At 39.4% G+C, this 12,708-nt stretch overlaps 1 protein-coding gene across 5 annotated transcripts in view; it reads left to right on the top strand.

Annotated features, from left to right (window-relative positions):
* Positions 1–12,708, top strand: part of FRMPD4 (FERM and PDZ domain containing 4) — a 373,615-nt gene that overhangs the window by 331,191 nt on the left and 29,716 nt on the right. For all 5 annotated transcript variants that reach the window (XM_077343239.1, XM_077343240.1, XM_077343242.1 and 2 more), the window contains exons 5-7: positions 2,071–2,116; positions 8,576–8,680; positions 11,875–11,982. In XM_077343239.1, coding sequence (XP_077199354.1) covers positions 2,071–2,116; positions 8,576–8,680; positions 11,875–11,982 — 259 coding nt within the window. The remainder of the gene's footprint in view (positions 1–2,070; positions 2,117–8,575; positions 8,681–11,874; positions 11,983–12,708) is intronic.

Here is a 12,708-nt window from a genome sequence, read left to right as displayed (position 1 = left end):
CTTACCCCCACCCCAGCCTCTCTCTACCTATATGCAATGATTGGCAAAGTTTGTTTCAATGTATCTGAAGAAGTGTGCATGCACAAAAAAGCTTAATTAAACTTTGTTGGTCTTAAAGGTGTCACTGAACTACAGCTTCTTCTGTTGCTTCAGATCAAGATGTCTACGCACTTGAATCTACCCTATATGATCTATTAGCAGATACTAGAGTTTATATCACTCAATCCTGCAGTAGGATCTACTTGAGAAAATCGTTGTGTAGCCATTGTAGTTGAGCAACCCATGATAACCTGTTACAATTGTGCGATATCTGTTGACCTTAATACTGATTATTTTCTTTCATCTGCGTCAACAGTTCCCATTCATCCCACTGTCAGTCTCTGTCTCCAGTTATGTAGGGATTGGAGAGCAAATGTTTATTCCCCCTATCACCAGTGGAGTAGGAAATACAGAGATGTGTGTAGAGTTCTGTCCTTACCCAGCGATAAGGCAATGGAGAAGGCTGCCATTGAAATGATTTCCTGGTGTAATATTGATTGCCATGGACAGAACAGGCTGCAGAGAGCAATAGCATTTTGAGGCCAGGACATGAGTGGCAAACGTGAAGCCACTTATATGGAGTCCCTAGTTGTTCTAGTTAGAACTGTTCGTGAATAACAGCTTTGCATCCATACAGGCTAATGCTGTGGTGGTGATTTATTTTGTTTTTCGTGCTGATCAGCACTGGCATACAAATGTTGCACTTCACTCAGCCTGGCAATGAATCTCAAAAGCAGACAGTTAATTGCATTTAAAATTAGGGGAGCCAACAGAAAATCAAGTTCATCACAATCAAGTGGCAACTAACCTTTCCCCAGCTGATAGAAAGAAAAACAGACCATCGATTTAATAAAACAAATATTGATGTTGAGAGGCTCAGCATGGCAAATAAATGTGCATTTATCCTTGTACTTCTGAGGCACTTTATTAATATAAAACAGTTCTAAAAAGTCCTTCTGAACCAGCTTTGGTTGCTTCAGCAATGGAGCTTATAAACTATGGATCCCAGTGGGCCAGTTATATATTAATCAGTTTGCTGATTCAAAATGTAAGAAGCCCACCAGTTTAATAGTTTTCAATTCATTATCAACTCTCTATAATTATTGTGCTTTTCTAAAAATATATATTCCCGTTACTTACCGCTAAATGATTTGAAGAAGGAATACAAACAACATTCTTTATCATCAGACTTCTCTTTTTTATCAGTACACTCATTGGCACAAGGCATCAATTGACATCAAATATCAAAACAATGCCGCTTATGCTTTCTTTCCTGTTTCCCTCAATTAATTGGTTTTTTATTTGGTTACATGTTTATTTATGAATAGATTCTGATACATTAGTGTGTGTGTGTTCCAGACTTCTAGCAAGGTGTAGTGGTAAGAAGAATATCAGACTAGGATCCGGGGGAGAAGCATTCAAATCTCCATTCTTTAGTAGTAGTAGTAGTAGTAGTTTTAGTAGTAGTTGTAGTAGTAGTATTTAGATTTCTAGTCCGCCAATCATGGAGACTGGCTTACGGTGGATTACACACACAGAAAAAATCCAACAATACAATAAAAGCCTATAAAATCCCACTAAAACCCAATATCAATTACAATACTTCCAAAGATGGCAAAAACCATTATTTCCTAACACAATACTTTCAGAGGCGGCATGGGGGAGGCATTTGCTCTAGCACTGGCCCTGACCATAAACTTGGTGGAAGAGCTCCATTTTGCAGGCCCTCCAGAAAGCAGAAAGTTCCCCAAGGGTCCGCAACTCCTCCAGGAGCTCCTTCCACCAGGTAGCTGAGGGCAATAATTTGCCAGCACTCTGAATTGTCACAGTTTCAGAGTGGTCCCTAGGCCCAATCAGGGTGTGTTTGACATGACCAAAAAATGTTCACATGTAGTATCCATACCTTTCACCTCAGCCCCTCCACTCAATGCTGGTGGGCTATTGAAACGAACTTGCTGGTATAAGAACAAATGGTTGTTATTGTTGGAAGCAATGAAAATGCGAGTCATCACTCTCATTTTTTCTTTACAGGAGCTGCAAAGAATCTATCCTCCTCACTGTTGTTCAGCCTTACCCTGTGAGTAGTTAACACAATTTTTTGAATTAGTTTCCTAGCAACATTTATGGCTTTTGTCTTCCTGTGTTTCTGGTCTGCATAACCAAAAGCACACATGCAGTACAAACTGTGACTTTGAGAATAAATGAGAGGATTATAAACTAATACCAACAGAAATGTAACAGCATTAAGTGTAATAAAATATAGACATTTACCAACTGCCAGAGAAATATTTCTGTGGGATGGAATACTGAGTTCTGTTTCAAGATGTTTCACAAAGTCACAGCAGCCTTAGTATGGTTTCTCCATAGTGATATCTTGTGTAGTAGCTGTTAACACCTTTATTATGGTACTCAAAAGTCAAAATGGTTGTATGCTGGTGGCCAGCAGCTGCCCATGAGCATGACTGCGGTAAATTCATTCCCTGTTTTAGTAAGAAATGCAACGGCTTATTCCATTATTAGAATTTTGTTCTTAATAATTCTAGAGTGATAAGCAGATCATCTGCAGTGAAGCTTTATGCATATAGATCTGCTAGAATGTCAAACACAATCAGAGATGTGAATGTTGTATCATACCTGAGGCCAGACTAACTCTTATTGGGCAACCATCCTGTTGCATACGCAGTTATGCTCCTGTGATGTGAAATGATGGAAAAGTGGCTTCATAATTAAGAAGTTTTGAAAGCAGAAGTATGTCCAGTCAATTGGAAGCATAATCACACAAAACTAGCTACTTGGTGCCCCAGATACAGCCCCCTGGCATTTCCTGTGCCTACATCCTTTAACTGCATTGGAAAACTGATAAATGTCACATCTCTGTACTTCATTATCACTGTTTTTCTCCCCTGTAATAGGAAGCCTCTTATTTATATTTAAGCTTTACACTGGCTAAAACAAAGAGACATTTGGTACAATCACAAATATGCAAGCACTTGTTCTTTCAGTGTGCTGTCCAAAGTTAGCGAGGTAAGAAAAGAAATCTAGTTCAGGTTAGCCAGGGACAGAAGACCTTGCCGCATTGCATTGACACCTTGACTGTCACAAGGAGTCCTTAACAGAACAAAATGTATACTTTTGTGTTCAGTAAATATGTATGTAATATGAACTCATCAGCCAAACATCTGGTGAAACTAACATGAATCTTGAATGGCTTAACTGGGGGCACTCTGGACACTCAGGGTCTTCCAGTTTAGTTTTGCTTAAACTCGTTCACTTTCAGTTTAATTACAACCAAAATCAAACACTCCTCTGTTATACTTCTTGACAATTTAATAATCTTTGGCAGGTGAATTTGCATGTCATATGTACTGATAAAGAAAAGATTTAACAGCTTAATCACTTGGAGGGGTTTGAAGTTTTGCTCTTCTGGAAGTGTGTTTGATTATCTTTTGAAAGCATTTTGTTTTGAAATGGGTTACCATTGCAATGCGTATTTTATTAGGTTTAAGTATATTTCCAATGAGACAATTCATCCACTGTGGTATACATTCAGGCTTTGGGAATGACTTTCGATAGCTGACCTGATAAGGTGGCATTCTGGAGAACAATCAAATTCTCACTGTGACTGAGTGGCACAAACAAATATTTGCTTTCTTTTAAATAGCTTGCAGAGGATTCCTTTACACTTTGTTTTATTTGCCTCATTGATAGCCCACTTTTCTTGTTGAGACTCAAGGCAGATAATAAAATTCTGTCAGCCAGCATAAGACATCTAATAGACAATACAGTAGATTTACGCAATAGAGAAAAATACAAAACAATAAAAAATGTTGGTCTAAGGCATGATGGAACATAATGCAAAAGTCTTGTATAGAAATTGTAAAAATCCACATTCATTCAAGTAAACTACATGCAATAAGTTATACAAGAGTATATAAACTGGAATTAACGTATGACTTGTTTTGTTATTTTATAATAATTTTGGTATTTTCCTATTAATGCTGGAAATTTTGAAATTTTGTCTTAGGAAAGACAGCCCTGGCCTAAGTTGAAAAGTCCTCAAATTCTCAAGACACTTGTGCCGAAAGCAAGCACTGATTTATTTTTATTTCATAATAACAAAATAAGCATTTATATCTCACCTTTCCACAGGGTTCAAGGTGGCTAACAATAATAATTTTAAACCTTTCCAGTTAAAACTTAAAACAAAAGTGACCACTGCAGTACCCAAGTTCTCTAACTTGCCAGCACTGAAGAATGAAGTCGAAGATCAACCACTAAATGTTTCAATAAGAAAAGAGAAGGGAGATTCTTGTACCAATGTGGTAGTCAGGATCTAGGAGATCCAGTCTGCCATGAATATTCATCATGGTGCCTGTCATGAGTCACTCTGGGCCATTTCGCACGGCTTCAAAATAGCACAATGGTTGCTAATTGGAAACGCTACTAATTTGCCATAACCCACGACGTCGTAGACAATCTGCAACAATCCTGAAACCGACCCGCAAAAAGCGCTTCGTTGTAGTGCTTTCAGGGGAATCCAGAAAAGTGGATTCACCCTCCGGATAGCGATACACTCCTGCAACCAATCTGCAACAATAGCGCTAAAGACCTGTGCGTTACCATTGTTGCGGGTTCTTCAAAGTCCCTCCTCCTGAGCCTGTCCTCCAAACTTCCAGCGAAGCGATCGCCATTTTTTTTTCTCCGAGCGAGCGGGGATAAACGCACCAGCGAGCCTCTTTCTGTTTAGAGGCTTCCCTGGCTTCAGTCCTTCACCTTTAGTCACTAAGCACAAACCACATAAAAGCCCGTTTGCTGAAATAAAGTCCCTTTATTTTTTACACATTAATTCAGCCGATAATCGGGCCCGTGAGAGGGGGGGGGATTTTTTTTTTATCACTCGAGGCAGCGTGCCAACGATCATACAATCAAACGACAGCTCACATTAGGCAGCTGGATGGGTCTCTCCGTTGCAACGAATCTACCTAGATTCGTTGCTATGGGTCTGTTTTTTTTTTTTTTTAAACCATTCTTAAAGGGAAAGGGGCTGTTTGGGAGCATGCTAACGGCTGCCCATTGGCTGCTTGACGGCCAGGGGCGGGACGAGCTTGGCAATAGCGCTTCCTTTCTAGCGATTTCTGCCGAGACCGGAAGCCTGTGGGAAACGCTAAAAAACGCAACTGATTCCACTACAAAGGCAGGTATGCATAACGACGAATTCCACTATTTTAAATGGCGATTTTTCATTCCGCAAACAATTTGCAACAAAGATCCCCGTGCGAAAAGGCCCTCTCTCTTAGCCTATTCTGCCTCCCAAGGTTGAAAGGATAGAATAGAAGAGCACAATGTTGTAAACTGCTTTATGTCCTCATTGGAGAGAAAAGGGGGATATAAATATCTAAATACATAGTGTACTAGAGCTGGGTAACAGATCAAGGATTCAGAATATCTGTTGAGCTGATCTGTAGCTTGCACTGCTCCCTTATTCGCTCCACCTTGACTCTGTTTCATATATTGAGTATACCAGTGAAATCCTTCTCTAGTGACAGTGGCACAAAAGACAGAGAGTTCTTTGCAGTTTTAGAACCTAGATACCAACATGTTAGTGAGAGGTTTTTAGAATGCAATGGCCTTCTTAGTCAGATGTTGAAGTGCAGCATCCTGTTGGGAGTCCTACTCAGCTGAATGCTCGGAAGTCAGTTAAAATCTCATATGAGCCAAGGTTTCATTGGATGTCATTATATTTTCCCCATTTCATCCATCATTAATGTTTTGGACATTAGGATATTTGTCTGCATTACTGGTTTGTTATTATAAGGATACTGATATCATCATATGCTAATATAAGTGAAGTGCTTTGAAAATTCAGGAGAAGCTCTCTTTCCCTATAAAACAGTGCACATTATACTGTCAGTGTTTGGAAAATTTAATATTATAGCACCCCTTGTTTGGATGCACAGATGTCAATACAGAATTGCCTACTGGCCATGTATTAGTGGTTAATTGCCTTTCTAAGATTATTTCCTCCAAATGAACATTGGCAATTGTGATTAATTTGATCAGCAATTGAAACATAATGTAATGGTCAGTCTAGAAGAAGCTGGCTCTGATATGCTGTACTATGAAGAGAACAAGGGGCAGAAGATGTAAAAATAAAGAACAGGGCTGAACTGGAAGTCTAAATTTGCTTTAAATCATAACATGGATCACACTAGAGGTTACAAACATATGTCTTTTCAGATGTTGTTTCAATTTTGTTATTTTCCAGAGTGCTGAGTCTTGTTCTTGCAGACTAGATGAACTATAGCTGATGGCTATTAATTACCATAGTGAATGTGCTTACTGTTATGTAATGATGAAGTTCATTCAATAACACATTAAATGTGCACATCTAAGCCGGCAGTTTACGCTAATCTTTTCCTTGATTTCACTAGCTCATTCTTGGTCATTTTGAACAGTGTAAAATTCTGAAATATTTTCATGAAAAATATTTCTCAGTAAGGCATGAAATATACTTTGCTTGATTATGAAATGAAGCACTAATTGTATTTGTAAACAAATATATAATATTGGCTGTTTATTTCAGACATCCATATCCTGACTGAGAACCAAGAATACAGTCTATTGGGTGGTGGACAACCAGGTTGTGGACTGGGAATATTGTGCTCAGTAGTCCATATGGGATTTTAGAAGCATCCTTGTTGCATAAAGGACCCATGTCATGGTCCAGTATGTGAATGAGGTAGTCATGTAGCTGAGGGGGAACATTGGCAGTTTGCAGCTTCCTACCATGGGTGGTACGTAGCATTTGCTGAAAGATTCTGTTGAAAGATTCAGGGTTTTGCCGGATCCTGGTCTTCTGTTGGACACAACTGCAAAAAAACAACGTTTTTTTCTAGTTTTTTGCAGACATCTGACCTGGCCATGCTGATCCATGCTTCAGTAACCTGTTAGATTACTGTAAACCATTCTACATGGGACTGCCCCTAGAAACTCCATAAAGTGCAGCTGGTGTAAAATGCTGCTGCTAATCTGCTGTTTGTGGCCAATGAGAGTGTATCATGCTGGCCCCTTCATATTACTGTTCTAAACCAGATGTTGACCATTGCCAGCCTGATGCAAGCAGCTTGGTATGAAAGGTAAAGAAAGAGCAGCCAAGGTGCCAGAACGATTGTATCTGAAATGACACAAACATACTGTTAGCAACTGGCTACCAAAACATTACAAAGGCTGTCTGAAAAGGGTCTCCTATTCTGAGGTTCCTTTATCAGCTGCTGTTTAATTTCTGGATCCACTTCAAGATTTTGAAGTTCGCCTTGACGGTCCTTCATACCTTGGGCCCCAGATACTGGAAGGACTGCCTCTCTCTATGTTATCCTGTGTGGCAGTTCCAGGCCTCCCTGCAGGGTCTGTTGTCAATCCACTGCCATTTCTGCCATAGTCTGGGCTCAGGTTTTCAGTGGCTAGTACATGCCTATGAGAAATCCTGAGCCCAGCCTCCTGGAAGAAGTCATGGGGGCTACTTTCTTCACGGCTTTCCAGCAAGGCTGCAAAACAGAGCTGGTCCAGAGAGCTTTTGGGACACCCTGAGACTGGACAGCGGGGAAATACCCTGCTCACTGGACCATAAGTTGTTTTAGCTTTTGTTTGTGATGAGTCATTTTAATGTTTGTTTTGTTAAACTGTACATATCATTTTTACTTTAGTTACCCACCTTTACTCACAGGATGCCTGGGAGAAAGCACTTACTTATTAGTATTTTCTGGAGGTCTCCCATCCAAATGCTAGCCAGGACTGATCCTGCTTCGCTTCTGAGATCTGATGAGTTCAGGATAGTGTGGGCTGTTCAGAGCAGGGAAGGGATAAGGGACTAATGTGGAATATAACACATCCCACTAAGAGGGCTTTTTGTTTTTACTTTGCCCCATAAATTTAGGTTTCTGTATATTTTGTTAGAGGCAAGGCTTGCACCGGTGCTAGGAATAAATTTGCAAGAATAGTGTTCCCATTACCAAAAATAGGAACCAAAGCCTGGGAGCTGGGTGACTTCAGAGAGGGTGTACATAAAAAAAAAAACACAAGTGTCAGAGCTCACATTTTAATAGTTCAAGTTATCTAGAAGTGTTGGATGTGAAGAATTTTGGAAGCTGTGGAAATAAATACATGCACTGGCTATCACTGTATAGGAGATGACTTTCCCATTGCATTTCATGGAGCATTTATTGGCTGAGTAGTCCAGAGACAGTCACACAAACACACGTTTGACCACATTACTTTAGAAAGCGCTGCAAGGGATGACCAGTGACACCAAGAGCAGATGATGCCGTTTCAGTCTGAATGCTGAATAAACGAATGACACTCAATCAGCTTTTTTATGTTCAATACCTCTAGGAAAATCTGTGGTTTGCTTTTATATCCATTGTTTATCTAATAGGATTTCAGAAAGGTGAGAACAAATGATTATTAATCAGGAGAGCTATTGAAGAGGTTGAGGGTTAAGCATCAGTCACGTAACCTGTTTTTCTCCTTTTACTCCTAGTCCCCTAAATCGGCATTTATCAGTGCTGCAAAAAAGGCAAGATTGAAGTCCAATCCCGTCAAAGTGCGATTCTCGGAAGAGGTCATTATTAATGGCCAGGTTTCAGTGAGTGCCAAGATTTTGTTTTCTGCTTACTCCCCAGATAAGAAAAGGAATTTATCCCAAGTTGATCTGTAAATAACACAGAAATAACACTGTACAGTTACTTTGATATGTGTGGGCAATTTATTCATTAGAAATATGTTTGCCAAACAGTGCAACTACTGAATATATAAAAAGCTGTTCATTATTTCAGTGAATTGAGACTTTCAGGATACAAAGGACTGTTTAAAACATATAGCAATAACGTGTCATCCTTTTGTTCAACAGTACTATATAAGAAAGAGCCTCTTGTGGCGCAGAGTGGTAAGGCGGCAGACATGCAGTCTGAAAGCTCTGCCCATGAGGCTGGGAGTTCAATCCCAGCAGCCGTCTCAAGGTTGACTCAGCCTTCCATCCTTCTGAGGCTAGTAAAATGAGTACCCAGATTGCTGGGGGGTAAACGGTAATGACTGGGGAAGGCACTGGCAAACCACCCCGTATTGAGTCTGCCATGAAAACGGTAGAGGGCGTCACCCCAAGGGTCAGACATGACCCGGTGTTTGCACAGGAGAAACCTTTACCTTTTACTATATAAGATTATATGGAGATTTTTTTTTGCTTGAAAGCATGAGATCTTATGTGCCAAAGAAAGAACCTTCATTCTAATATATAAATTAATCATGAGACGTGTGATTCTGAAAATGTAATATTCAGGCTTTTCACGTGAACCTTGACTCTAATCACGGAATGAACAAAACATGCCACCCAGAACCAAGACCTGAGATAATAATTAATCTTTATATCTCACAGGTAACATCAGCGTTAAGACAATAAGTACAGAAATACCTATATAACAACATTGATACATTTAAATATCTTTACAGTTGAGGGCTGTACAACGTTATTTAGTGTTGAATCATCTGTCATAAAGACCTGTTGGCTGTTGGAAAGAGCTTTAAGGGAGGGGAAATGCTACCCAGAACATAGAGAAGCTGATGAGATTGTGGTCCATGAAATATTTTTAAAATTTAAAAATAAATGTTTTAAATTTAAAAATCCTTTATTAAAACCAAGTAAAATAAACAGTGTCTCAGCGAAAATATTTCATAGGAATGATGTCCTAATACAAGAGCCAGCCTTTAAAAGGATTCCTCATTACTGTAAGTTTTGAATCTTGCATCTTAGAGTTTGAGCTTCTGAATTCTGTATTTTCTCATTCTTAAGAAGAACAGACAAGCACTAATCCGGTATTTCCATATGATTCTTCCCCCCTCCCCCCTTTTTATTGCCCTTTCCGTAAGATAACCTCTGCAACATTTGCTCTCAGATGTTGATTTGTATTTATAGTTTTTTAATAGAAGTGTAATGTAAGAAATGCCATGCTGGGCGATGCTAGCAGTTCTTTCAGTTCAGCACTGGCTATGGGCTGCAGCAAGCCAGGGGAAATCAGGGAGGCACGGGAAGAAAGCCAAGAACAACATGCTAAGAAAAAACAAAATGTCTGCTTTCTTGTTCCTTCTAAACACATGAAGAAATGTAAGGCAAAAATATATTGTTACGTTATGTAGACAGTACTATTGGAGAAAGAAACCCTGCGTCTTGAATAGGATCGAGTGACTTCTGTTATATGAAAAGTCTAACTGCGATGGATGTAACCCAAAGAGTGAAACTGCATAATTGGGTGGCTCTTTGTTGCTGCCTGAATAACCAGAATTAGAAGAAGAAGAGTTGGTTCTTATATGCCACTTTTCTCTACCCGAAGGAGGCTCAAAACGGCTTACAGTCGCCTTCCCTTTCCTCTCCCCACAACAGACACCCAGTGAGGTGGGTGAGGCTGAGACATCCCTGATATTCCTGCTCGGTCAGAGCAGTTTTCTCAGTGCTGTGGCGAGCCCAAGGTTGCTCAGCTGGCTGCATGTGGGGGAGTGGAGAATCGAACCCGGTATGCCAGATTAGATGTCCGCACCCCTAACCACTACACCAAGCTGTCTCTCTTAGGATTTTAATAGCAAAGTCTCACAGACAGATCAAACACCATTCCTCCCTCTAGAAGGCTCAGAAGAATCACATCCTTCTAAGTCCATTGAGTCTATTCTACTTAGGATGGCTCCAAAACACCACTTTGGGAATGTTGTTGGCCCGCACAACACAATGTAAAACACTGGACTTGATGTGGGACTGAATACATGTTAACAAATATATGGCAAATGCCCACACAGAGAACAAGAGGAGAACAACAGGCTCTTCACTTCTGCCCATAGTTGATCTAAAGTTTAAAAGGGAGTACAGTCATGCAAACTGCAAATGCTTATATTCTTATGCTTATATCTGTGGGATGTGATTAGCAGCCTTGTAAGGGCAAGCTTCCTAAATGCAGATGGCTTCCGCACACGTTATCAGGAACCCTGCCTTTTCAGTTTTCCTAATCCCATGGATAGAAACTATACCTGTACCATCTGTAAAAGTGAACTCTCCTTCAAAGGTTATGCTGAATGTGTATAGGGTGGAGCTGTGTGGCTCAAATAGGTATGATCCTGCTCCATCTTTTATTCATGTTCCGATATTTACATTTGCCCTGGTGGTTTTAATCACTTTTGTGTGTAAACACATTATTCCCATGCCATCAGCAGTTGTCTGGATTGTGAAGGACTAACATCCTATTGAAAAGTTTGAATTGCTCCTAAAACTAGAATAGCCAAAATAACAGCTTTTGTTTTCTGGGATTTTTATGTTATAGGAAATGTACAGTCCACCACAAAAGAGAATTACAGTGCAATTTTAAGCAGAATTATACCCTTCTAAACCCAGATTATAGCTTGGTGTGGGACTGTACTGTTGGTGAGCAGCCTAGTTTTAGCAGTGTTTTTGAATACCAGAGCTGAATTTTGTAATGCAGCTAGTATTGATATCCCTGTCATGATCTGGTAGATTTTGTATCAGGGTGATAATGAAACATTGACCTACATCGCAGAATCGCTGTGAAGGCAGATTCTAAAGCAATTTGTAACATTGTACTTTGGTAGTGTAAATAATAGGCAGTGACAGATACAGTACATTACTAAGAGAAAAATATAAGAATTGTTTTGCTTTACAGGATATATTTGATTTCTAGTGTAAGTCGGTTCTATAGTTCTCCACTCTTCTTCAGTTCAGAGATTTAGGCTTATTTTATGCCTTGTACTATAGGGAGTATAATCACATTTATTACTCTTTAACAGGAAACAGTTAAGGATAATTCACTTCTTTTCATGCCAAATGTTCTGAAAGTATATCTTGAAAATGGGCAAACCAAATCTTTTCGCTTTGACTGCAGCACTTCAATAAAGGTAGGCTCACTTTTCAGCACCTTTTAACATATGTCTCTCCTTAAGGCCATAATAAAAATCAAGACCATGCAAAGCTTCCATATTACTTTATGACCAAGGCTATTAAAAATCCACAATAAAAATCTCATATGCAGGATCCAAAGACCTGTCCTGTAAGTTTCTCTTTTTGCCAGTTTTCCAAAGAGTAAGTTGAAGACCTAATTAGATTTAACCTATTTTAATGCTCATAAAGTATAATGTGGTGTTAGTGTTACAAAAATAGGGGTGGTGATTTTAAGGACTGCAGCTTAATTAAAACTACATGGACCTCACAAAGAAGTTCTGATTTGCTGCCAGAAGTCAGCATGGTTTGCCAGCAAAATGCAAAGTTAAGATTAAGTGATTGGTTACTAATTGAAAATTTTGCAATGTGTCCAGAAATATGAATGATAAATTGATTTGTATTTGTGTAATGATTTTTCTCTATTAATTGTGTATTGCTTCCTTCTCTAACTTCACAGTTCAAATAATAAAGTAGCATTATATCCATGTGTAAACATAGTATAAGAACATAGCAGAGATAGAATGGTAAAAGCTGTTTTTACCATAGAGATGTTGCCCAAATACCAAAGTGTCACAGTCATGTTTCGTTGTGATGGTGCTAGTTCCGGTGATGGTCTCAGTTGACATTGGCAACATGGCCTAGGCCTTCTTCTTTCTGCTATTAAGGCCCCTCCATCCCTGTCA

This window comes from Paroedura picta, chromosome 6, assembly GCF_049243985.1.
Source record: "Paroedura picta isolate Pp20150507F chromosome 6, Ppicta_v3.0, whole genome shotgun sequence".
NCBI lineage: Eukaryota > Metazoa > Chordata > Lepidosauria > Squamata > Gekkonidae > Paroedura > Paroedura picta.
This window is presented reverse-complemented; position numbering and strand designations above follow the sequence as displayed.